This window comes from Heloderma suspectum, chromosome 9 (genome assembly GCF_057233095.1).
Source record: "Heloderma suspectum isolate Gila_16-S chromosome 9, 16-S_ref, whole genome shotgun sequence".
Taxonomy (NCBI): Eukaryota; Metazoa; Chordata; class Lepidosauria; order Squamata; family Helodermatidae; genus Heloderma; species Heloderma suspectum.
Window position 1 is genome coordinate 35512468 of NC_139466.1, and position 27789 is coordinate 35540256.

Sequence of the window (27789 nt, forward strand, 5' to 3'; positions counted from 1 at the left end):
CTATTTTAAACTGATAGTAATTATGTCCACGTTTATTTATTCATTCATTCATTCATTTCTATACCGCCCAACAGCTGAAGCTTTCTCGGTGGTTCATGAAAAATAAAAGCATAAAGTACAACATAAAACAATATCAAATATGAAAGCTTAAAACTACAATATAAAAGAACAACCAGAGTAGAACCTAGCAGCAATGCAGAGATTTAAAATACAGATTTAAAACAGGAGAGCTAAATAACTAGAATGCATTTTCCAGCTAAAATGTTGGGAAAATAAAAAGGTCTTCACCAGGCGCTGAAAGGAGTACAGCGTAGGTGCCAGGTGAACCTCTCTAGGGACCTCATTCCACAGCCAGGGTGCCACAGCAGAAAAGGCCCTCTTCCTGGTAGTTACATTTGCATATAGAAGTATGTCAGCATATGAAATCCTTATGCAAACCGGTGTCCTCTTTCATCTTTATTTTTTGGCGATGCATAACAGGCCACCCTACCCTGGGCCTAAGCCATTCAGGGATTTATGGATAAGCACAAACACTTTGAATTGTTGTTCGCAAACTGACCAGCAACCAATGACACTGTTCCAAGATCGGTGAGATATTCTCCCATCTCTCGGTTGCTTTACACAAACAAAGCACAGCGACACAACATTTAGTACTGAGGCAATAAATGCAGGCTAGAGCCAGTTTAAAAGAAGTTCAGATCAACGTACTTTACTAGTGCTTTTATACACGTGGTCAGAGAAGGCTATCTAATACTGTTTAACTACAAGCACCCCCTAAAGGCACGTGCATGAGTGTAAGTGAGTGAAGGCATGAGATCTGGTTACTTGCTTCCTTCAAGGAGAGGCCGCATGGCACTTGTTGCAGAGGCAAGAAGAAGAAGGAAGAAGGAGGGGAGGGAGCAGGAGAAAGGAACTCATCAAATTCCAGGACACAAAGAGGGATGAACAAGAGGGATGAACTATCGCCCCCTAGTGTCTGGAAGCATGCGGAGTTGTTCCTATTATCCAGCACTCTATACAGCCAGGCCCTCTTCCCCTTGGCCACTGGCTGTTTGGTGGCTCCCAGCTTTTGCACAGTCCCCCCCCCCCCGCCCTTCTAAAAGGTTGAAATGCCTCTCCTAAGCCTTAGTTACTGGCAGGAAGAGCTTTAAGCAAAACTACGCGTCTTTTTTGGTATTTTGGCGCTGAACCTTTTGCCTTCATCCCACCCGCACTACTGGAATATGGCCCCCAAGAACCCTTGGGCTGAAAGAAGCTCAGCACACCTAATGCACAGCCAGGACCACTCAAGCCTTCTAGGAGTCCAACACACTCTTAAGAACATAAGAAGAATCGTGCTGGGTCAGACCAAGGGTCCATCTTGTCCAGCATTTTGTTCATACAGTGGCCAACCAGCTGTTGACCAGGAACCCACAAGCAAGGCATGCATGCAACAGTACCCTCCCACCCCCAGCAACTGGTGTACATAGGAGGCAGCACATAGCCATCAGGACTAGTAGCCACTGATGGCCTTTTCCTCCAGGAATTTGTCCAGCCCCCTTTTAAAGCCACCCAGATTGGTGGCCATCACTACACCCTGTGGTAGCGAATTCCATGGTTTAACTATGTGCTGTGTCAGAAACCCCCAAAACGAGGCAGACAAACACAGAAATATGTGTTTAATGATGAAGATCAGTCACCCAACCATTCTGACCTAAGTAAGGGATAGATCTTACTAAGGGTAAAATTATGACTCATTGTTTTGTGTCAACTCACAGTTCAAAAGATTTTCCAACAGGTTGTGTGTTTTTTAACCCTGAATCTGACGTGTGTCAGAAACACGCAAAAGCACTCAACAAGATGACACACCACACCCAAACAGTCAGTGCACAGTGATTCCACCACATCGCCACTATATCAATACAGCTGTCCTGTTTCAGCACTATCCATAGGTATAGGAGGATCTTCTCCCCGAAAAATACAGCACCTGGTACCTGTGGTCTTCTGTGATGTCAGAGGAACCGACAACCCCCTAACACAACTAGCAACTGCCATCTCCACAGAAGAAAGAGAAGAACAGGCTATATAAACAAGCAGTATGAACTCAAGTGCCTGTTTTCTGTAACTAAATCAACAGAAAAAAAGTAAACAAAAAAGTATTTTGAGTAAAGAATAGGACTCCAGAGAGTTTTTGGATCATTAACCTTTAAAGCACTTACTAGCACTTAACGGAGCTTGCCAGCGCAGGTTTCAGGATGTTAAAAAAAGAACATCACAAATTATGCAGCTAAATACCCACCTACGTATCTGGATTGAAGCTACTCCATTTTGGCTAAATAAATTCTCTTTCAGCATTAACCCAAGTATTTAGGCACACTCTTGTGCATAACCTCAAGGTCATAACGTTGATCACATCGTGATTAATTCACAGCGTTGATGACTCACTAATTCAAAGCAAGCTGCTTTATACTGAGCCAGACCGCTGGTCCATCTATTGTTTACACCAGCCTGGTGCCCTCCAGATGTTTGGGGCATCAACTCCTGCCAGCATGGCTGATGATCAGGAGTGCTGGGAATTGTAGACCAGAACTTCGGGGGGGGGGCACCCCAGGGGCACACAACCTCCAGCCCCCACAGGCCTTTACTGGGGCTCCCCAAGGGTTCCTTATTTCCCCCACTACCGCTGCAGAGTTCCCCACCTCCTATACACTCCACTCCCTCTCCCAGAGATGCTCACACAGAACTGTGGGATATGAGCGTGTGCAAGCATGTGGGCGTATGTATGTGTACAGCCCCCAAGCCAGTATTCCATGCAGCCCTGGAGCCAAAAAGGTTGTGCACCTCTGGCTTAGCGTGACATACGGATGCAGACATTGATCTGGGCTGGGCCACCAAGCCAGGTCAGGTCACAAGTGGCAATCTGAACTGCCTTTCTGACATCCACACCCAGCACTGGGTGGGCTAGGGAGGAGGCGCAGCTCAGTTTTGCATTTAGACGGTGCCAGGTTCAATCCCCAGCAACTCCAGGTAGGGCTGGAAAAACTCCTGCCTGAAATCTTGGAGAGCCGCTGCTGCCAGTCAGTGCTGACAATACTGGGCTAGATGGACCAATGGTCTCACTCGGTATAAGGAAGTTTCCTATGTTCCTATGTCCCCACAACATTTATAGACCGACAATGGATACACCGAGACCTACACATTTGAAACAGAAACAGGAGCTAGTATTAGATGCTCTTTCCCACAAGGTAGATGGTGTTCGATGGCCCTGTGGTGGTGTGGGGGGGATGAGAGAAATAAACTAAGGGAGCAATCCTATGCCATGCTGGCTGGGGAATACTGGGAGTAGTGGGACTCCTTTCTGTCTAAACTGGCATAGGATTGCACCCTAAAGACACAATCCTATGCATGTTTAGACAGAAAAAAGGCCTACTATTCCCAGCATGCCCCAGCCAGCCAGGTAGACCTTTTTTCTGTCTAAACATTCATAGGACTGTGCCCTAAAAAGATTACGCAAAACAAAAAGGACAAGGTGCCTAAACAGCAGTATCAATATAAACACCCTTGATGTAAGAAACCTGCAACACAGCACCGGGCCAGTTGGTTACCAAATTAATAATAATAATAATAATAATAATAATAATAATTAGAAGAACAGTTGTGCCAATTGGTTGACAACTATACACAATCTGTGGAAGAGTGGGTTGTTTGGTGACTGGTCTGGAGAGTATTTACACATTCTTGGAAGGGTGAGCTGCAAAAATGAGGGATTACCTCACCTTCAACCAATTAATAAAGAAGGCCATTTTGCCTTTTTCAGAAATTGTTCATTCAGGAAGTGTAATTTTGATATAGTTACTTGGAAATTCTGACCAATTGTGTATAATAGTAAACCGATTGGCAACTGTACTTGTTCAGTTCAGTTTATTGTTTGTTAACCGATCAGGCCATACGCATACAGAAACATAATAAAATACCCCTCTTGAACAGAAAGTGACACCATAAAAAGCAATATTAAGGAGAGTGATCATGACAAAGCTAATTGAAACATTTACAAAGTCTAGACAATATTTATTAACCTATTAATATATATTAACAGGCTTACTCTTCTGTACCAGTCAATAATGTTCATTTCTCCCAAGCCAGTTGGACAAATTTGGCGGTCCGATAAAACGTACAGTAATCTCTACCAGCCAGTAATAATAAGGTTATACTTAGAGAAAATCTGTTACTGGACCCAACTGCTAAGGGCTCAAGATATTGCTTCCTGAGCTCTGCATACAGGGGGCATTCCGTTAAAATAATTAAAAGTGTACATCATCATCACTGTAAATGTGGTAACCAACTAGCCCAGTCCTGTGTTGTAGGTCTCTTGTACCAGGAGTGTTTATACTGATACTACTAAAAGGATTAAGGCCTGAATGATTCAGCTCAAAGTGACTTGCTTATATTTGGTATCCCCTCCCCCACATTTCAGTGGAAAGTTTATTCAGAAAGAAAGGCAGAGACAGTAATGAACTAACTAAAACTGCCTGCGTTAAATGCAAGTAAGCTTAAGTGAAAAATTATTCCAGCCTAATGGAATAACAGTAGCCACAGACCCATAGCCAAGAAAGAGGAAAGGCATTATCAACCCCCCTGCCCCCAACCAAGTGGAAGAAGGAGACAGTTTTGCCTAAGTTTGCATATGTTGACGTAAATGTACCAGTGCAACTGTAGAAATAATTCCTATAATTTAAATACAAAGACAATAAACATACTCCATTTGGATTAAAGTACTCCAAATCCATATTTACTCTAGACTATCACCTATGAATGGTCAGTTTTGCAGTTAATCATCTTTAGCTCAAGCTGAGAAGACTTATATTATACACTGCTTTTTATACTCTCAAAATATTTTAAAAAGAACCATAAACATTTCCCACCTGGCCATGCTGGTCAGTAACTAATGCTCCAATCAAGATGGCGGACACTCAGCATGCATTGAAGTGTCTCCACACCACACAACAGCACTTGTTTTACCACGATAGTCTGTTCTTTGCCCGCCAGCCTTCAACATGACCTCCAAAATCCAAACACAAAGCCGTCGCCGTCATCACACATAATCATCACCAATTTATCTGCATGCTGCCTTTCCGTGATAAATGATACCCAACAGTAAAAAAAAGTAAGAAAAAAAAATAGAGCAACATTTCAAAAACAATTAGTTAACAATACAGACCGGACATTTCATAAAAGTTGAAAAAAGCACAGGATCAAGATTTCGACAGGCCCATCAGAACAGCTCCTATGAATAAATTCAGCATTACACTCAGAGCAGGGGTCCCCAACCTTTTGAGAGAGTGTTGTGGGTGCTCTCATAAAATGGTTGCCATGGGGGAGGGGGGAGGCTTGCCCATTCACAAAATGGCTGCCATGGTGGGCATGGCTGGTCACAAAACTCTCATGTCCCAGAAGAAAAAATGGTGGAACTAAAAGAAAAGTAAGATGCCCAAGAACTGAAGTTCAAGGCAGATGGGGTCTGAGCTCCAAATCATAAAACTACTCTTCTGAACTGAAATAAAGGTGGTGGTGGAGGGTCCCTTCACATTCCAGCATGCTACCTTCTCAGTTAAAAAAAAAAAAAAGTTTTACAAATCTCAAGAAATAAAATAAAAATCAGGAGGGCCAGGGAGCTGGGCGGACGCCAAGGCATTTGTCTGTGGGCACATTGGTCCTTACAAGCAGCACGTTGGAGTCCCCAGGCTTAGCGACTGAACAATCAACTAACACCAAACCTGAACAATCAATCAGTCAAACAAAGAATCCAAATTAACTAAAAATACTCAACCTAAATCTAGTCCATGACAATAATTTGAAACAAAATAGAAGATCAACATTTCTAACACATGTCTAACAACTGATTTCAAAAATTCCATCAAAATTTAAGCAAATCTACCATCAACATTACAGTAGCCCTCATCTTTTTTGGTCTGGAGGCATCTTTCAGATCTTGATTTTTGAGCTACAACTTGCTTGCTGGTTGAAAGCTTCAAAGTTTCCTCCCACACAACATTTTTTTCTCTGTCTGAGGCCGGCCTGCCTTCCAAACAAGCCGGTGAGGCAAAATGATAGCTGTTGTCCAGTTAAAGTAGCTTAAGGCAACTAGAAAAAATGTTTAATTTGGTTTGATGTCCTCTTTTGCATGGAATGGTTACCATGAACATCTGGTTGCTCCTGCTTTGCTCCTCTGCTAGCACAACTGGCCAAACAAACCAGGCATGATTTGTTTAGCATGTTGTCCAAATTGAAGGTGCTGACTTGCCACTCCCCAACAAAACAGAGTTTGTAAGAACAAACCCTGATCTGCAATCCTGACTTCTAAAAGGAGAGAGAAACCAAAATCCCTGGTTCAGCCAACATGCTAAACCAGGGATCCCCAACCTTTTTGGAACAGTGGGCACATTTACAATTTTGAGAGAATGCTGTGGGTGCTTTCACAAAATGGCTGCTTTCATAATATGGTTACCATGGTGGACATGGCCAATCACAAAAAAACCCTCATTTCACAGAAGGCAAACTGGTGAGACTAAAAGAAAATTAAGCTGCCAAAGAACCTAAGAACAAGGCAAAGACTGGGTCTAAGCTCCAAAATGCAGAACCACTCTTTTGAACCCAAATAAAGATGGTGCTGGAGGACAGCACTTTGCTTTGCAGCATGCCAACCTCCCAGTTAAAAACAGTGTTTCTAATTTTTTTAAAAAAACTTAACAAAATAAAAATCAGGAGGGGAAGGGAATAGTCGCATGCTCTTTTGTGCACTAGACTGGAGATCCCATTGCTAAACAAATTATTCCTGTTAAGTAGCTGGTCACTCTAGCCAGAGGGGTCAACTAAGAGCAAACACGCAGCTCGTTCACCATAAGCCTGGATTGTCCAGAACACTAGATGATCATTCTGTGCTAAAGAAGGATTCTAAACTAATCTCAAATTGTGGTCATGCTAATCACAGGTACACAGACTGACCCCCATAGCTTCTCAGTATTACACTGTTGTTATAGTATTAAAATCAATCCCATATGTCTCCCACGGTCAGAAGATGGCTGTGAGGATTTCTCCACAGGTATTTTATCTGTGGTGGAATTGACTTTTCTACGGAACTAGCCACAGAGTTAGCATTTTTAGACAGGTTAAAATGTAAAGTGGCTTAAGAGATAAGTATCAGCAGAAAGCAGAAGAGCATTTTTTTTTCGGAGCAGGCCTGAGGCCTGGTGTCATATCAACCCCTAGTAGATTCTTGCTTTCTCCCTCCCACCTTGGCTTATACCTCGAACCATCCACAGGTCCCACCTCCTCCAGAAAACTTCCAGTACCTAAAAACAACATTCGGCAATGAAAGTTTAAAGGTCAAAGATGTACATTGTGAAGCCTTGTCAATGCCTTTTTTCCACTGCTATCACAGCCACCATGTTTATGACTCATGTCTAGAGCCACCAGCTATTAACACTTTGCTCTATCTAGCTATTTCTGGAATTGAAGGGCCCCAAATATGAACGGCAGTATATTACTGCCAGCGTAACTATAGAAATTACATCAACAAACAACGGCATGGCTGCTCTCCGGGTCAAGGAAATAACAGGCTTGAAATAGCTGTTTTCCTAAAAACAAAACAAAAAAACAAAATCCTGTATCTTTCGTTGTGTGAACAACATGAAGAAAGAGAAAACCCACAGTAATATCAGGTACAAGAATGGCGCTACCACCATCGAGACATGGAATATGCTGAGGCTATTGTTTTTGGTCTAGCACACAACCCTTAAATTCTGTAGCCAGGCATATCTTTCCCTCTGTCCCATTCACTGCTGACCAAATCGGAGCCAAGATTCTGCAATGGGTGCAAGGTTTTCCTGGCTGGCACGGCACGAAGGAACCAGAATGGAAGAGGGCCAGTTTACACATTGCCAATGCCACCTGAAAGTCCAACCAAAAGAGCATCAGTGAGGCAACCATTATGTACAAAGTAGTTTACCATGCAGATGGCCACACTGTACAGAGTTCCCGCTCTGTCACCGTACATTCTTGGCCACAATCCTTCAGGCCTGGCCTCAACACGAGGCACTCACAGGCAGCTGCTAGGACCACAGCACCGGGCAGCCAGGTCTGGGAGGCACCGCTGAAATGGCCCACAAAGCCCCTGATGTAGTGTTGAACTGAGGCATTGTGGGAAATTAAGAGTTGCCCCGTGCTCGTTAGAGCACCGCAGCCAGTGCCAGCTCCAGGTTTTTGAGGGCCCTTGGGCGAGATACCCTCAGTGGGCTCCCTCCCTCAGTGAGTCTGCCTTCTCACCACCATTGTCACCACCTGATCTTGCTCCTCATCCTCTTCCTCATCATTGCTACAACTCCTTTGCTTGGCGGGCAGAGAGCCAGGGAGAAAGTAGGCTGCTCCTCCTTCTCACCAGCAAAAGGAAAGTGAATAAGCAGGTTGCAACAGTGATGAGGAGGAGCTTCAGGGCGTTCTTATCAGTGAGCCCCTGCTGGGATGTGGGCCCTCAGCAAGTGCCCAGCCCTGCCTACCCTTGATGGAGGCCTTGACTGCAGCTGCCCACAGCTGCCACCACTCACCACTAGACAAGCACACCGAGGGTCCACGAGAGCCCACTAGAAGGCGCTTTGCCAAGGGCTACCATCAAATCTGGAGCCAGTTTTGCTATCTCTCCCTCCCTGCCCCTCCCTGAGCCTGAGGGTGTTTTACGTGTGTAAAGACCAACCTCCACATCCTCTTCTATTCCATCACATGGATGGCTTTGCCTTAGTTTCTTCTGGAAAATGTCCCATTTTCAGACTCTGGTGGTAATCAGGGCATTTTGGACTATGGGTGTACCAAATTTACATTTTCCATCTGTTGTGGAAATACTGTGATGACTTTCAGTATCTGGTCAATGAGCGTATACCTACCTTCCTCAATATGATGCCCTCCAAATGTTTGGGACTTCCACCTCTGGCATTCCTGACCATTGGCCAAGCCAGCTGGTGCTGATGGGAGATGATGAAAGTCCAACATCTGGAAGGCACCAGGTTGTGGAAGGTTGCTGTAAACCCCAAATGCTTACACATATAGTCAACTGCTTTGAGCCTACGGCATCCAACATGATACAGAAATAAAGAAACTAAATGTTGGTTTATTACCGCTTAGTCACACAAGTATTCTTCCCAGGAGACTTATTCAACGTCATGGTAAAATTCCTCATGTCATTTTCCAAACCATGTTTCCATGCCCAGCAACAAAAGAAGAACTAGAGCAAATGTAAACAGTCAAAACAAACCCTCATTCCTTCGTATTTACAGACGATAAGTATCTGGAATCAAATGGAATCTCAGTAATCTGGATGTTTTTTTTTAAGATGTATCAAGGTCTGTGAAGAAATTCCAGTGTCTAACAGCTTCCTGCTGAGAATCCCGTTCTTCTGAAGTTAATTGTACTATATTTTGGTGTCTATTTATCTTGTTTTGTTTTAATTTTGTAAGCTTGTCATGAGATTGTATAATACAAAAAAAAAGTATAATTCCCCAACCTCTCCTTAGAGTTGCTGCTGTTTTATCTGGTAGAGCTCCTGTGGTAGGCAGATGTTCAACAGGCACACCACTCTCCTGCACCTCTACATCTTGGAAGGAACTTTCCCTCTTGAATTTCTGTCTGCCATGTAATGATTAAAGGTGCTGGAGTCCTACTAGTGGGGTAAATAGCAATTCTACTTTGGCTGGATGTCAGGAGACTAGAACTCTGTTCAAAGAAATCCCAGCCATGATGTGGGCTGGTTGACTCTAGGGTTCAGGCATGACAGCAAGTGTTTCATGGAACCGTTAACCTGGACTTCCATGGAAGTGTTCTTGCTGCAACAGTTGATAAAATAATGCTTTTAAAAAAAAGTTGTTTTGTCAAACTCCTGCTTCAAAAAGTCATAGCTTCAAATAATTACTCTAGAAAGCGCCGTCTCATTCAGATTTATTCTATACCACCTCTGCACCATGTTTCTGTCTCCATATCCACACAGAACTGGATTATGCTGTGACAGAAACTCAAAAGCATTCTCTTTCAGACACAATGCTTGTTGCTGTAAGCAGAAAGTGGACTTTAAAAAAAATGTATTTAGAAAAATGACATCATCACTTATTTCTTTCAACAACCCAAACACAAAGCATTGTACATTACCAGCTGCTTCTGTACAGTTTAGAAATAAAGGATTTGGAACAAACAGGAAAATAGAACTGCAAACGTTTGAGGCTTGTCTGAACAGGGACAAGACTTTGCATGTGAATGGTTATTTCTGTTATTGGCATTTCCATCCAGGGATCTTTGTTTTGGGATATTTTAAATATGAAAAAATAAAAAAAAATATGCCCAGTAAAATGACATTTTGGTTTTTAAAAAAACCATGGCATCCCACACTTGGTATAAATTTAGATATGAACACTCAAGTCCCCCTACTATTTTTTTCGTAATACTTTCTTGTGGTGGTGGTGTGGGGTTTTTGTTGTTGTTTTGGGTCGTCTGTCCCCCCTTTGCCTTTTTTCTTTCTGTAAATCGAGTAACAAGTGTGCACCTTGGCAGCACCCTGTTAGAAATAAAAACAGAAAACAGAAACACCCATAACACAACAACAATACTTGTGTGGAACCACAGCCTTTAAAGGAAACAAGCTGAGAAGCTATGCCTGTGGTTGAAATTCAAGATTTGTTGTTTTTCAGTCGTTCAGTCGTGTCCGACTCTTCGTGACCCCATGGACCATAGCACGCCAGGCCTTCCTGTCCTCCGCTCTCTCCCGGAGTGTGCTCAAGTTCATATTCATTGCATCGGTGATGCTATCTAGCCATCTCATCCTCTGTCGTCCTCTTCTCCTTTTGCCTTCAGTCTTTCCCAGCATCAGGGTCTTTTCCAGAGAGTTTTCTCTTCGCATTAGGTAGCCAAAATATTTGAGCTTCAGCTTCAGTATCTGTCCTTCCAATGAGCACTCAGGGTTGATTTCCTTAAGGATGGACTGATTTCACCTCCATGCAGTCCAGGGGACTCGTCTTCTCCAGCACCACAGTTCGAAAGCATCAATTCTTCGGCGCTCAGCCTTCCTTATAGTCCAGCTTTCACAGCCATACATTACTCCTGGGAAAACCATAGCTTTGATTAGACGGACCTTTGTCGGCAAGGTGATATCTCTGCTTCTGACTATGCTGCCTAGGTTTGCCATAGCTTTCCTCCCAAGGAGCAAGCGTCTTTTAATTTCATGGCTACAGTCACCGTCTGCGGTGATCTTGGAGCCCAAGAAAGTAAAATCTGTCACTGCTTCCATTTCTTCCCCTTCCATATGCCAGGAAGTGATGGGGCCAGATGCCATGATCTTAGTTTTTTTAATGTTGAGTTTCAAACCAGCTTTTGCACTCTCCTCTTTCACCCTCAACAAGAGGCTCTTTAGATCCTCTTCACTTTCTGCCATTAGGGTGGTATCGTCTGCATATCGGAGGTTGTTGATAATTCTCCCGGCAATCTTAATTCCGACCTCTGATTCATCCAACCCGGCGTTTCTCATGATGTACTCTGCATATAAGTTAAATAAGCAGGGTGACAATATGCAGCCTTGTCGTACTCCTTTCCCAATTTTGAACCACTCAGTTGTTCCATGTCTGGTTCTTACTGTTGCTTCTTGACCCTCGTACAGGTTTCTCAGGAGACAGATAAGGTGGTCTGGTACTCCCATCACTTTCAGAATTTGCCAGAGTTTGTTGTGATCCACACAATCAAAGGCTTTAGCGTAGTCAATGAAGCAGAAATAGACGTTTTTCTGGAATTCTCTTGCTTTCTCCATGATCCAGCGAACGTTGGCGATTTGATCTCTAGTTCCTCTGCCTCTTCGAAACCCACCTTGTACTTCCGGTAGTTCTCGGTTCGCATACTGCTGAAGCCTAGCTTGTAGGATTTTGAGCATCACCTTGCTGGCATGTGAAATGAGCGCAATTGTGCGGTAGTTTGAACACTCTTTGGCGTTGCGCTTCTTTGGAATTGGAATGTAAACTGACCTTTTCCAGTCTTGTGGCCACTGTTGAGTGTTCCAGATTTGTTGGCATATTGAATGCAGCACTTTAACAGCATCATCTTTTAGGATTTTAAATAGCTCAGCTGGAATACTGTCATCTCCGCTAGCTTTGTTGTTACTAATGCTTCCTAAGGCCCACTTGACTTCACTCTCGAGGATGTCCGGCTCAAGTTCACTGACCACACTATCATGGCTATCAGGGACATTCAGATCTTTCCTGTATAGTTCTTCTGTGTATTCTTGCCACCTCTTCTTAATCTCATCTGCTTCTGTTAGGTCCCTGCCTTCTTTGTCCTTGATCATGCCCGTCTTTGCACAAAACGTTCCCTTGAGATCTCCGATTTTCTTGAAGAGATCTCTAGTCTTTCCCATTCTGTTGTTTTCCTTGATTTCTTTGCATTGTTCATTTAAGAAGGCCTTCTTTTCTCTCCTTGCTATTCTCTGGAACTCTGCATTCAGTTGGATATATCTTCCCCTTTCTCCCTTGCTTTTCGCTTCCCTTCTTTCTTCAGCTACTTGTAAAGCCTCATCAGACAGCCACTTGGCTTTCTTGCATTTCTTTTTCTTTGGGATGGATTGAGTTGCTGCCTCCTGAACAATGTTACGGACCTCCGTCCATAGTTCCTCAGGCACTCTGTCTATCAGGTCTAATCCCTGAAATCTATTCCTCACCTCCACTGTATATTCATCAGGGATATGATTTAGGTCATACCTGAATGGTTTAGTGGTTTTCCCTACGTTCTTCAATTTCAGCTGAAATTTTGCAACAAGAAGCTCATGATCTGAGCCACAGTCAGCTCCAGGTCTTGTTTTTACTGACTGTATACAGCTTCTCCATCTTTGGCTGCAAAGGATATAATCATTCTGATTTCGATATTGACCATCTGGTGATGTCCATGTGTAGAGTAGTCTCTTGTGCTGTTGGAAAAGAGGGTTTGCTATGATCAGCGTGTTCTCTTGGCAAAACTCTATTAGCTTTTGTCCTGCTTCATTTTGTACACCAAGGCCATGTCTGCCTGTTATCCCGGTGATTTCTTGACTTCCTTCTTTAGCATTCCAATCCCCTATGATGAAGAGGACATCTTTTTTTGGTGTTAGTTCTAGAAGATGTTGTAGGTCTTCATAGAACCGATCAACCTCAGCTTCTTCGGCATCAGTGGTTGGGGCATAGACCTGAATTACTGTGATGTTGAATGGTTTGCCTTGGATTCGTACTGAGATCATTCTATCGTTTTTGAGATTGTACCCCAGTACTGCTTTTCCCACCCTTTTGTTGACTATGAGTGCTACTCCATTTCTTCTAAGGGATTCTTGCCCACAGTAGTAGATATGATGGTCACCTGAATTAAATTCGCCCATGCCTGTCCATTTGAGTTCGCTGATTCCCAAGATGTTGATGTTCAATCTTGCCATCTCATGTTTGACCACCTCCAGCTTACCTTGATTCATTGATCTGACGTTCCAGGTTCTTAAACAATATTGTTCTTTACAGCATCGGATTTTCTTTTCACCACCAGACACATCCACAGCTGAGTGTCCTTTCGGCTTTGGCCCAGCCGCTTCACTCTTTCTGGCGCTACTTGGAAATACCCTCTGCTCTTCCCCAGTAGCATATTGGACACCTTCCGACCTGAGGGGCTCATCTTCCGGCGTCATATCTTTTAGCCTTGTGATACGTCCCATGGGGTTTTCTTGGCAAGAATACTGGAGTGGGTTGCCATTTCCTTCTCCAGTGGACCACATTTTGTCAGAACTCTCTGCCATGACCTGTCCGTCTTGGGTGGCCCTGCACGGCATAGCTTATGGCTTATCTCAGTTATGCAAGCCCCTTCGCCACAACAAGGCAGTGATCCATGAAGGGGGAAATTCAAGATACCAGCTGCCAATTGGAAAAAAAAAGAGATTTCGAAAAGCATATACAGGTTTGGAGAAATTAACCTGCAGTAATTTAATGATGCAGGTAGGTTTCTCTTAAAGCAAAGTAACTCGGGTGCAAACATCACCAAAGAGTGACCCAGGTGGCTTTGAAGAAGATGCTAATGAAGACTCAGGAATGAAGGAAGGAAGGAAGGAATAAATAATGTGCTCAGCCAGTTCCCCCACCTCACCCAATAAGTATGTACATAAATATCTCTGCCTGCTCTAGCCCAGTTCCTCAATCTGAGCAAAGCCAACCCAAAGAGTGAGCTCTTCTTGGAGCCAGCGTACCAATCAACAGCCCTGGAAGTGTATAGAAATTGTTTCTTGCTGTGTTTATTTTGCCCTGATACAGCAACAGGGATCTGTGCATGGAAACAAAAAGCCCCCCCCACACACACACACACAGGCAAGTTACCTGTTGCAATGGAGGGAAGGGCCCCAAATACCCAGCATTCAAGGGGGGAACGGTTCACAACTGATGCAGCTGCAAAGATGTCTGATTAATACTGCCAGATCTGTCAGTACTGATCAGGGCAGCATCAAGGGTCGTCATAGCTGGGCACCTGCCAAGGGCCCACATCCTAGCAGGGGGGCCACTGACACGAACCCCTGAAATCGGTTGTTCATGGCCCAGACAACGGTGGTGGTGAGAAGGAGGAGCAGGAGATGCCATTATCGGCTTGCTCCCTGGCTCTCTGCCTGTCAAGCAAGCAAGTGGGGGCAATGATGAGGAAGGGGAGGAACAAGAGCAGCTGCTGAAAACAGCAGTGAAAAGGTAGACTCCCTGAGGGAGGGGGCCCATGGAGGGTGTTTTTCTGAAGAGACCTGAAAAACCTGGAGCTGGTACTGGTGCTGATCATGTCTATGAAGGCTGGGGAGGTATCTGGACTCATCTGGTTCCGTTGCGGATTTCTCCGACATCCCTAATAATAGGAACGTGGGAATCCGCCTTATACTGAGCCAGACCAGTGGTCCAACTAGTCCAGAACTGTTGACCCTGACTGGCAGCAGTTTCAGGACGGATTCTTTCCTAGCCCTACCTGGAGAAGTCAGGGATGGAACCTGGAACCTTCTGTATACAAAGCAGGTGCTTTTCCACTGAGTTAAGAAGCTTCACACTGGTATAATCATGGCAGCGATCTCCTGCTTTGAATTTTACCACATGAAAGGGTTTCACTTTGATCATCCAGTGATGAAGTGACAATACTTCTCAGGGTTTATTAAAAGAATATTGTTGGGTAAGTAGGTGTGTTTTCTTTTCTTTTCTTTTTTTTTAAAAAGGGAAGCTAGCTAAAAGCTACTTGTATTAATTTCAAAAGGTGTTTGGATTCCCATCTTTCTAAAAGGGATTTCACTGTTTTTGTCTCTCTCTTTCACTCAAATAACGAACTGACGTGATAGGGGACTCCAGAACACCCAGTACTTGGAAATGTTCCCACCCGTTCTATCTGATTTACTAGAAAATGAAAACCCACAAGATAGTTCAGAGATTAGTATTGGTTTGGCTGCTTTCAGAATGTCTGGTCTTACTGATATTTTGATCAAGGAGTGTGTGTATTTTTTTCCTGGAATAAAAACGACAAACGGTATTTCCAAATTATTTACATAAAGGAGGGTAACAGGAGTATTTACACCGGGCGGGGGGAAATGGCCTTTTTTTTCCTGTCAAGGGCTGCATTCCATCAGGGATAATCTTTTGGGGCTACAGCCAAAAGTGGACAAGGCAACCCCGTTTTCTTTCTCTAACACTCCCTTCTCTCTTTCTCCTCCCACCCAGTGGGTTGCTGAGGAATGCACAGAGGTCTGAACTGACAGACTGCAGAGATCTTTAGTAATCAGACTGAGGGCTGCATGCAGCCCTCCCTGATTTACACTGTCATATACTCCAGAAAGATGCTTCACCTGTTCAAATTCCACAGGCCAGTTCTCAGTTCAATTCATTTCACCTGAAAACAATCCAGTTAAGACCAGAGCATGTTATATTTATCACAGGGCATCCCCCCCTCCCCAGAGATATTTTACCCCATGAGGTGAGTTTCCATGCCTCTGTCCCATGTGCCTAATGGTTCCTTGGGCAGGATTTCAGGGTCAAATGTAGTGTGTTCAGGAGACACACCATCACAAACGGCCAATATTAGAAAAACAAGTACTGGCTTTTGGTCTCGTACAACAGGTCAATCGTTACATTCCTATCTAATGGATCCGTAGCTGATCTCAGTGCAACTATCTGCATAATGCTCATTTGCTCAACGATTATACCAGAGCATAGGGTTTGTTTATATGCTGGCATCAAACCCAACGAAACAGGAATTAATTCCTTAAAAGAACAGTTCCAGGGCTCATGGTGTCCCCTGAACAAAAATCACAACCTCTGATCTGCAGGCTGTGCTGAGATGGGGCATCCTGTAAGACAAAAATCACATTATGTATGCTCAGAGGTGCTCTGTTCGTTCACGCTACTTCCCATCTTCCATGGGGGCGGAGCCTGGCACTGGAAACAGGTTCCAAACCAGGTCTTACTGTAAACGAATCTCTTATTTACTTTGTTAAAGCAATTAGTGGGTTGAAAGGAGGTCTTGTTATGCTGGAAATAAGTAGGGAAAGTTTTAGAAAGGGCAAAGTAAAGTAAGGCTGGCTCTAGGTTTTTGAGGGCACTTTGGAAGAAGACCCTCCATGGCCTCCCTTCCCTCAGTGAGTCCACTTTCCCACCGCCATTGTCACCAGCAGCTATTGCTCCTCATCTTCTTTTTCATCATTGCCATCACTTGCTTCAATCTTGACAGGCAGAGAGAGCCAGGGAGAAAGTCAGCAGTGGCATCTGCTGCTCCTCCTTTCCACCATCGCCTGGGCCAGAGCGAGAGGCAGGTGAACAAGGAGGCTGCAATGGTGAAGAGGAGGAGCAACTCCAGGGGGCTCCTGTCAGTGGGCCCCTGCTGGCGTGTCGGCCCTCAGCAGGTGCCCGACCATACCTACGCTTGACGCCGGTCCTCCCCTAAACCAAACGCTTGCTTCACATGCCAAGAGTGTAAGAAGAGCCCTGCTGGATCAGACCAAGGGTCCACCTAGTCCAGCATTCTGTTCACAAAGTAGCCAACCAGCTGTCCACATGAAGCCCACAAGCAGGACATGAGTGCAACAGCGCCTCCCGCACATGTTCCCCAGCAACTGGTGTACATAGGCAGACTGCCCCTGATACTGGAGGTAGCATATATCCAGCAGGGCTAGTAGCCATTGATAGGGTTCTCCTCCAGGAATTTGTCTAACCCCCTTTGAAGCCATCCAGATTGGTGCCCATCACCAGATCTTCTGGTAGCGAATTCTCACAGCTTAACCATGTGCTGTCAGAAGAAGTCCTTCCTTTTATCTGTCCTGAATTTCCCGCCAATCAGCTCCATGGGATGACCCCATTGGCTTCTAGTATTATGGGGGGGGGGATATTTGCCGTACACTTAGCCAGACCACTGGCCCATGTATTCTTCACCCACTTTCCCCAACCTGATGCCCTCCAGAGAGGACAGAATACAACTCCCATGACCCCAGCCAGTGCAGCCATGCACGGGTTGTAGTGTGACATGGTCCTCTCCCACACAGAAGAAGAGCTTTTTCCCAGCCCTATATGGAAGTGCTGGGGATCAAACCTGGGACCTTGTGAATGCAAAGCACGTGCTCTACCTCTGAGCTATGGCCTTTTCCTTCCAAGTGCAGTGTCTTGCATATTTGGAATAGAAACTTAATCCAGAATCTAGCAGCCAGTACACACTTAATCCCAGGATTTCATTTGTTCCTCCATCTAAATGAAGCAGCCTTATTGATTTATTTCCTAATATTATTCATGCCCTAATAGCCGAAGCAGAGGAATGAACTAATCAATATCGTATAATTTACAAGTCGATATCCCTAAATTATACATGAAATGACTATATTTCTAATAATACAGTTACTTTTAGATAAAGAACCATGTTTGTATCACTCAACAACAGGAAACATTCTGCAGGATCAAGGAGCGCTAGTAATATTATTTTCAATATTATTTAAAATTATTTTATCCTTCTCTATAAATAAAATAGTAATATTACAAGAAGGCATATTTTAAGGAATAGTTGCCATTTATCTCGCTCCTAAATTGCAAGCTTTCTTTGCCAAATGAAGAGAAAAGCGGGACAGGAATTAATTTCCCCAAGATTTCTCATCCTGTTCACCCTTTCCTTGGATCCTTAAATCCTTTATATTAATAATGGACTCATTCTCGTGGTTCCTTATGTACCAAAACAGCACCATCCGCACACAAGAGCGAGGTATAAGAGGCTTGTGAGACCCCAAGATTTGCAGAAGTAGAAAAAAATCTTTCAGAAAAAACCTAGGCTAAAAAAAACCCCAAACAGCGCAAAGCAGCATGTTGAGTGGCTACAGAATGCTGAATGACTGTTGGAAGAAGGGGGGGAGGAATGGAAAACCATGGAGAGGGGGGAACAGAGAAGCGTCTCCTCAAAGAGGGCATGGCTGGCTACAACCCTGAACTGAAGCATTCCACACTGCAACATTTTGTTGCAGGTCTGACTGGTCATTACAGAAGAGTTAATGTTCAAAGACGAGCTGTGTCTGTTAGTCCAAACCTCTCCACTCATGTTTAAGACAATATGCTGATGCCAAAATAAACAACATGAACAGAAACCAAAACCACTTATTCGGGAGACTTCCAGTTTGATCTTTGAATGGGCATTTCTAAAAACAAATGTGCAGAGTGTTTCACAATCCCCTTCTCGTCTATTCTCCATAACCAGATCCCACTGTGGGGTAACTTTTTATCAGCCCCATTCTCTTTTTCCATTCAGGTAGGGAAGAAAAGGTAGGGTCAGCTATGGTTTTACTGCTCTTCTGGTCTGATCTGTTGGGGAAGTCCAGCTAGTCTCTCGGCATGCCCCAAGCCTGTGTTCTGTGTGCCAAGGCTAAATGAACTCCACATTGGCCAGAGTAGGAGAGAGCTCCAGATGATTCAGGCAACTGAGTTAAGTCATATACTGCAGGGAAACACCATCCATCCTGTCACAAACCCAAGTAACACCAGTCAACTGAAAGGGGGGGGGAGTTTCCTGACTCAGATGCAGCCATTGCTTAAACCAGCCTTCCCATGTCATTTGGTAGACCCTAGAATTTGGTGCCCTAGGCAGGCACCCTGTTTGCCCTGCCTCTTGAGGGGGTCTTGCCCAGATATAGCCACTACTTGGACCAGCCCTTCCTGACCTGGCGATGTGGCAAACCACAAATCCCATCATCCCAGCCAGGCAGGGTGGGCTGATGGGAGTTGTAGTCCACCAGGGCTGACTTAGTCAATGAAGCAAAACTTTTATGTCACTGCTTTGTTGGTCTAATCCATCCAGCCTCCTATTCCCCCCTAGAGCAGCCTTCCCCAATGTGGTAGCTTCCAGATGGGTTGGACTACACCTCCTACCATCCCCAACCAGTATGGTCTGGGGGTGATGGGAGGTGTAGTCCAGACTCTTTCAGAGGATGCCAGACTGGTGAAGCTAGGCACAACCAATAGGGATATTTCAAGACACCATCGTAACTTTCATCCATTTTTCTTTGCTCGTTCAGTTCGATTACTGCTCTATCGTCATGTTTTTAAGCCTTGGGGTGGGGGAGGCAGGGGTGAAAGAAAAGAATAGAATAGAATAGAATAGAATAGAATAGAATAGAATAGAATGGCATGCAGCTACAGTCAAGCCTGATGATGACACAACAGTTCTCAGCTAGAAGTTAAGCAACTTGACATTTCTCCCAAATAAACCCATCATTAGCTGGCAGATCAGTGGACATGTTTTCGAACTCCCCAAACTGCATCTCTGGTATTTGCTGACAAATTAGGAACGCTGGATCATATGTTCTCAGAAGCCTAAACATACAATCCCTTGATCAGCATTCTTACCCTCCAGATGAAACAGCAACACCCTTTCCTGCCTGAGCAGCAAGGTAAAAGTACACCAGGTAATTTTACCTGGCCGCTTTTCAAAACAGTAATTAAAAAAAAAAAACCTTTGGGTGCTATTCAAGTTGTTTTGGCCTACAACTCCCATGACCCCTCACCACTGGCTACACAGTCTAGGGCTGATGGGAGTTGTAGTCCAAAACATCTGGAAGGCCACAAGATGCCCACTCCTGTTCTAGAGGGATCGCTCCTAGTGCTACCAATCAAAAGGCATTGCGCGACTATTCCATCTTTCCCTACTTAATGCATTTTTTTTTCCAGTTAAAAAGCGGTGGGAATATACAGGGGGGTTGCAACTGGAAGATGTTGCCTGGACCCCCTATAAAAATTATGTGAATGAGTCATGGCAATTGCACAATGAAAGCCTCATCTGGAAGCACCCTTAGTATATTTTATACTACTATATTATTGTACTAAGAGCACACTCACTTTCCAAGTGGGGATCCTTACGTACCCAAAATGGCACTATCTATGTACAAGAGCAGGCTTGGGGGAACTCCGGGGTTTGCAGAAGTACCAAAAAAAAGTGTTTAAGGGGGGAACAAACAAACAAACCCAAAACAGCCCAATGAAGGCTGAGCATGCTCAATAGCCAAGGAATGCTGGCTGAGTGTTACAGGCAGGGCGTTTGTGTTATCAGCAACCACTGCACTGTGAATGACCACTGTTCAAAGTGTGACTGTCTCCATCATTGCTTTCTGCATTTAATTTCCTTCTTACTTCATTGTTTGCCATTCTTCCACCTCCACCACCACCACCTGCACTGTATTGTGTTGTTTATTCACTCAGTCGCTTCCGACTCTTCGTGACTTCATGGACCAGCCCATGCCACAGCTTCCTGTCGGCTGTCGCCACCCCCAGCTCCCCCAAGGTCAAGTCCGTCACCTCCAGAATATCATCCATGCATCCATCTTGCCCTTGGTCGGCCCCTCTTCCTTTTGCCTTCCACTTTCCCTAGCATCAGCATCTTCTCCAGGGTATCCTGTCTTCTCATGATGTGGCCAAAGTACTTCAGTTTTGCCTTTAAGATCATTCCCTCGAGTGAGCAGTCTGGCTTTATTTCCTGGAGTATGGACTGGTTTGATCTTCTTGCAGTCCAAGGCACTCTCAGAATTTTCCTCCAGCACCACAGTTCAAAAGCATCTATCTTCCTTCGCTCAGCCTTCCTTATGGTCCAGCTCTCACAGCCATAGGTTACTACGGGGAATACCATTGCTTTAACTATGCGGACCATAATACTCCCATGCATCTGATGAAGTGGGTTATAGACCATTCAAGTTTATGCCGGAATAAATGTGTTAGTCGTTAAGGTCCCATAAGACTCTTTGTTGTTCTTAATGTAGGGGAGCCCCTACCTTCCGAAAGAACCTGTTCCACTATCAAACAGCTTGTACTGTCAGGAAACTCTTCCTAATGTTTAGCCAAAATCTGCTTTCTTGCCATTAGAAATTCTCCATAACACTCCCATGAAATTCTCCGTAATACCTCATGCATCTGATGAAGTGGGCTACAGTCCATTCAAGTTGATGTCAGAATAAATGCGTTAGTCGTTAAGGCGCCAAAAGACTTCTTGTTGTTTTTAAAGTAGGGGAGTACCCCACCTTCCGAGAGAAGCTGTTCCACTGTCAAACAGCTTGTCCCATCAGGAAACTCTTCCTAATGTTTAGCCAAAATCTGCTGTCTTGTCATTTGAAACCACTGGGACAGCAACATAGAACAAATTTGCTCCGCCTCTTAGGGTGCAGTCCTATGCATTTTTAGACAGAAGAAAGTCCAGGGACAACTCCCAGCATTCCCCAACCACCCATGCTGGCTGGGGTATGCTGGGAGTTGTAGGACTTTCCCCTGTCTAAACATGCATGGGGCTGTGCCCTTCATCATCTCTTCTCGTGGCTAAACTGACTCCTTCAACCATTTCTACAGGACTTGGTCTCCGAGCCCCTTGACATCTTTGTTGCCCTCCTCTGGATACATCCCAGTTTGTCAATATCCTGCTTAATCCGCGGTCCCATTGAATTTGATGGGACTTGAAAGAGCTAAATCCAACTGTATCATGTCCAACACATTTAGTTGTCGTGAACTCCTATATTTGAATATGAAAAGCATTATTGGCATTCTACCTTACTAGCATTTACTTCCTATGGAAAAGGGAAAATAAACAGAGTGATGAACATGGGAAAGTTAGGAAGTATTGTGTCCAAAACCAGGGGTTGTATCCAAGGTTAATCCTATGTAGAGTAAACCTACTGAAATGAATGGGCTTCAGTCATTGCATATAACCCACTGGATACAATCCCATATCTAAACAGGGCATAAGAACCTAAAGGCACAATCCTAGGCATGTTTAGACAGAGCAAAGGCCTATAACTCCCAGCACTCCCCAGCCACCTGGCTGGGGAGTGGTGGGAGTTGTAGGCCTTTGCTCAGTCTAAACATGCCTAGGATTGCGCCCTAAGAGCCCTGTTAGATCTGACCGCTGGTCTACCGCACCCAGCATCCTGGTTCCCACAATGTCCAGGTGCTTCTGGGAAACTCACAGGCAGGACCTGAAGGCAATAGCTCTCTCCTGATGGCTTTCCCCAGCAACAGGTATTCAGAGGCATGCCGCCTTTGAGGCTGAACACAGCTCATAGCAATCATGATTAGTAGCTACTGACATATATATCCTCCATGAATTAGTCTAAACCGCATCTAAGCCAGAAGCCATCAAGCCCCCATCCTTGTGGTAGCGAAGTTCATCCTAGTGCCCTCCAGATGTGTTGGACTGCAACTCCCATCATTCCCAGTCAGCATGATGAAGGGGTCTGCAGTTGCATATGGCAGCCTCCCCCAACTTAATCCCTTCCAAATGCTGTTGGACTACCACTCCCATTATCCCCAGCCAGTATGGCCATCTGGAAGGCACCAGGTTGGGGAATGCTGCTATGTATAATTTTAAAGCCCTCCATTATGTCCCAGTTTTAGCCGTCTTCTTCTAAGCTAAAAGAAATGAACACTTTAGCCTTTTCTCCTAGGGAACGCACTCTCTAACCCCCTGCTCATCTTGGTTGCCCCTTTCTATACCTTTTCCCAGCTTTAACCTTTAAAGCAGGGGTGGGCAACACGTGGCCCATGGACTGCATGCAGCCCCCACCCCAAGAAGCTGCCCACTCCTGCTTTAAAGCCTTGCATGGCCTGGGACCCCCATTCCTTAAGGACCCTCTCTCCCTATATGAGCCCATTTGCCTGTTGAGATCCAAGCAATAGGCTTTGTTGTCTGCGTTGCATTTTGATGGCAAATGGTGCCCGCTCTGAGCAGGGCTTTTACTGTGGTGACCCTGAAGTAGCAGTGAAACCTCCTACCAGTAGAAAGCTACCTCATTCCTTTCTTCTCGCAAGGGCTATAAGTCTCATCTTTTTAGGTTAGCTTTGGGTGATGTTTTTCAGCAACTGTTTAGTTTTGATTTGCCCGTTTCTGGATAGATGTAGCCTAGCCATGGTGATCCATGAACTGGTAACCTCAAAATTAGACTACTGCAATGCACTCTATGTAGGGCTGCCCTTGTGCATGGTTCAGAAGCTGCAGCTCGTGCAGAATGCAGCAGCTAGGGTGCCCACTGGGAAACCTAGCTATGCTCACATAACACCCATGTTAAAAGAACTGCACTGGCTGCCTATTAGCTACTGAGCCATGTACAAGGTTATGTTATCATCATCCAAAGATCAAAACAACTTGCAACCAGGATACCTAGCAGACCACCTTCCCTTATACATACCCAGGCAACCTTTAAGTTCATCAGAGGAGGCATTGCTGGTCATTCCAAAATGAACAGAATGTCACCATGCAGTACCCTGACAGCAGGTCTTCTTTGTGGTGGCACCCATCCTCTGGAAAACCCTCCCTCGTGTAGTTCGAGAGGCAGAAAATGTGGCATCTTTTAAGCACCTCTTGAAAAAGACTTGTTTACCCAGGCTTTCCCTGGGCTGTAAGTAAATTAATCATACTGCTCCCTTTTACTGCTCCTTGAATTGTTGTTGTTGTTTTAATTGTAGTAAAGTGTTTTTAATGCTGTATTTTTAATGTTGTATTTCAAAGTGATTTTACTATTTATTGTGAGCTGCTGAAGGATTTTATTATATTCAGTGGGATACAAGTGTCACAAATCAATCAATCAATCAATTGTTGAATTTAGCTGTTCGCTATTGATTTAGTTTTTTCTATTTCTCCTTCTGTTTTTTATTGGGGTTGCAAACTGCTTTGAACACCGGAAAAGCAGTTTATCAACATTTTAGTAAAATAAAATGAATGAAGTAAAGTTATGTGCAACCAGCCCTAATCCTACACCCGTAGCAGAAAAACTGTCCAAATGTTACAGAGAAAGAGAGAAAGCTAGCCTTGCTCAGAGGAAAAAGCCTTGCACTCCAAAGAGAAGTATTCTCCTGGGCGTTGTAGGGTGGAGTACACGACCTTGTAAAGCAGGGGTGAGGAATCTGCACCCCAAGACACACGTGTCTCTCTGATTTCATGCAGGTGGAGGGAGTCCAGAGAGAAAGAAGGAAGGCGCGAGGCAGGAAAAATGGACAGAGTGATGAGAAGACTGGGGGAAGCCCTCTGCAAGCAATCAGTTCAAGCCTCAGACAAGGAGACGGAAGCTGGGGGCAGGGGTGAGCCAAAGTGGATGGAGTGTCAAAAGGACGGGAGGAAATCCCTCTGAAAGTAAGCAGCCAAGAGCTCTGGCAGGAGCAATCTGTCCTACCCATAGCTGCCCACTGGGCAGTGAGGAAGCGAGTCAGACAGAAGGGTGTGCCCAAGGAAGAGAGAGAGAAGGCATGAGACAAGAGGTCCAGTTTGCACCACTGTGGCTTGGGAAATGAGCCATAGTGGCTTATTTCCCCCGGCGCACATGCCGGTTGCATGCTGGGGGACATAGCACAATTACCCTTGACAGGGGGCTTAGCCTTGTAACAGCCCATGGGTTCTGGTTGGCTTGTTACCCATGGCAACAAGCCACCCTCGCAAAGACACAACAAGCCATGCTGCCAAGGGTAATTATGCTAATCCCCCTGGCGTGTGACCGGCACATGCAGCGTGGTTATCAAGTCACCGTAGCTTATTAGTCACCCTGTGATTGTGCGAACCAGGTCAGAGAGAATAGGCTGGCAAAAAGAGAGAGAAAACAGGTGGCTCTAGCCACTTTTGGCACTAGACCTGCGCACAGCTGGTTTGTTACCCCCAAAAGAATGTGGCCCCTGACAGAAAAAGAAGGTACCCACCTTTTGTTCTTTTGTACTAGAGAAACAAAACGAAATGTAAAGGGGAGGCTGCATTCTGAAATGATGGGTCCCTGCTCTCAGAAAGGAAGTAGGCATACTCAAGATCACCGCATATTTCTTGTAATGACATCCATGAGTGCTCAGGCAATGAAGTAGAGCTGCGTGAAGCCTAGAAAGTGATTTTAAAGGGCCAACACTGTTCGGCGATGGTGGTGGGGATAGCTATATCAGCTTCTGCCCAACCTCACAGCGACCTTATAGAATCACAGAACAGTAGGGTTGGAAGGCAAGACCTATGAGTCCAACCCCCTGCTCAATGCAGGAATCCAGGTCAAAGCATCCCTGACAGATGGCTGCCCAGCTTCTTCTTGAATGCCTGCAGTGTGGGAGAGCCCACCACCTCCCTAGGGAATTGGGTCCATTGTCGTACTGCTCTAACAGTCAGGATGCTTCTCCTGATGTTCAGCTGGAATCTGGCTTCCTGTCACTTGAGCCCATTACCCCATGTCCTGCATTCCAGGATGATCGAGAAGAGATCCTGGCCTTCCTCATGGTGACAACCTTTCAAGTACTTGAAGAGCGCTGTCATATCTCCCCTCAGTCTTCTCTTCTCAAGGCTAAACATGCCCAGTTCTTTCAGTCTCTCACAGAATCATAGAATAGTAGGGTTGGAAGGGGCCTACAAGGCCATCGAGTCCAATCCCCTGCTCAATGCAGGAATCCAAGTCAGAGCATCCCTGACAGATGGCTGTCCAGCCCTCTCCTCATAGGGCTTTGTTTCCAGTCCCCTGATCATCTTTGTTGCCCTCCTCTGAACCCTCTCCAGTTCGTTTGCATCCTTCTTAAAGTACGGTACCAAGAACAGTACTCAAGAGACAGGCCTAACCAGTGCCGAGTAGAGGAGAACTAGTACTTCACGGGATTTGGAAGCTATACTTCTATTAATGCAGCCCAAACTAGCATTTGCCTCTTTTGCAGCCACATCACATTGTTGGCTCATATTCAGCTTGCGCTGTGGAGCAACGGCAGAATGAGCTGAAGAGGGAATTACATTTCTCCAGCAGTTTTCAGTTGTACTGCTAGTCCTGCTAAAACAGCAATGGAGGTACAACCTGGAGGAAAGGCTTTAGGTATCCTCTGCGGTCAAGCCTCATTTCTCAAACCAAGCAACCAACAAAAAACAAACAGCTGCACACATTCATTGCGCCCTTTCCTCACATCACTCAAAGTCCCGCGTTCTCGGTCAGATCATCTGGTGAGCTGTATGTGCTTGAGAAGGAAGAATGCAACAGTGCTCTCTCTGATCGCACCACTTCCAGTGCCCTCCAGATGTGTTTGTTTATTTATTTAGAATATTTATATACTGCTGCACATCAGAAGATATTGGAGCAGTGAACAACAAAGGTAAAAGAATAAAGCACCAGGTTAAAACAGGTATAGCATTTTTTTGAAAGACAATTCCAATAAGGTCGAACTTAATAAACCGCAGCATGCAAGGAAGGCCTCTCAAAATAACAATGTCTTCAGGAGGCAGCGGAAGGAACACAATGTTGGCGCTTGCCTGACCTCCAAAGGCAGGGAGTTCCACAGTGGACTCCAGCTGGGCCATGGGTCCATGTGGAACCACCAGAGACATGCCCTCCAATGACCTCAGTGACTGGGCAGGTTGGTAAAGGAGGTGGTGCTCTCTCAGGAATCCTGGACTACAACTCCCATCAGCCCTAGCTGACTAGGGGAAGGTGGACCTAGAAAACCTTGCTTCATCCTTTCAAATAAGGTACTCGTGCCAAGAATGCTGAGATAACTCTGCCCTATCTTTAATTTTTAAGGCAGGAGTGTTGAACCTCAGGGCCGTGGGCCGAATCCGGCCTGCATGAAGTTCCCAAGCCAGCCTTCCAAGGTTCTCCAAGGGGCCACCCCTTTCCCTGACCAACAGTCATTTTGTGCTTTCCCAGGTCTTGCATTGTTTCTCCCACCATTCTAAAAAGTTGACGTGCCCCTCCTAAGGCTTAGTTACTGGCAGGAAGAGGTATTCTGGGCCCACCTGTCGCTGGAATGCAACCCCCGAGAACTTGTCAACAACTGAATTGGCCCTCAGGCTGAAAGATGGCATCTCTAGCTCGTCTGGTTCAGAAAGCAACTCCATGCAACTGGGAAGCACAACCATGGTACCATTTAGCTCATTCAGGTTCCCTTTTGTCCATCTAGGGCCTGAAATTTGAAGTAAATGAATTCTAAGAAGCTGAAGGTGGAAGTAGCCTATTAGGGGGAATTTTGTGGAAACCCTGTGGTGTGTTAACCAAGTTCTCTCAAAGAAAGAGAAATAGCTGCTGCTCTCCATAGCATCTTGACATCAAGGGGTGAAATTAATCCTTGTCATGGGTCCTCTTTCAGTTAGAAGTGGGGAAGAGTTACAAGTGTGTTGCTTTCATTCCACTAAAATCAGAACGCTTCCGATAAATGCAACAAAGGTGGCTGGGGGAGGGAACAGACGTGAACACCAGGGATCCCCAACCTTTTTGGGGCAGGGGAATTTTAAGCGAACATTGTGGGTGCTCTCACAAAATGGCTGCCCATGGGGTGGGGCTTG

The 27789-nt window shown here is 45.1% G+C and overlaps 1 protein-coding gene across 9 annotated transcripts in view; it reads right to left on the reverse strand.

Annotated features, from left to right (window-relative positions):
- Positions 1 to 27789, reverse strand: part of GAB3 (GRB2 associated binding protein 3) — a 137777-nt gene that overhangs the window by 94568 nt on the left and 15420 nt on the right. For 4 of the 9 annotated variants that reach the window (XM_084814095.1, XM_084814094.1, XM_084814093.1 and 1 more), the window contains one exon: positions 1 to 27789. This exon is cut by the window's left edge and continues 5970 nt beyond it; it is cut by the window's right edge. The exons of 3 other annotated variants lie outside the window; for them this stretch is intronic. In XM_084814095.1, coding sequence (XP_084670221.1) covers positions 11000 to 13837 — 2838 coding nt within the window. In that variant the 5' untranslated portion in view covers positions 13838 to 27789 and the 3' untranslated portion in view covers positions 1 to 10999. 2 more of the 9 variants (XM_084814101.1, XM_084814096.1) reach the window with 1 other exon arrangement.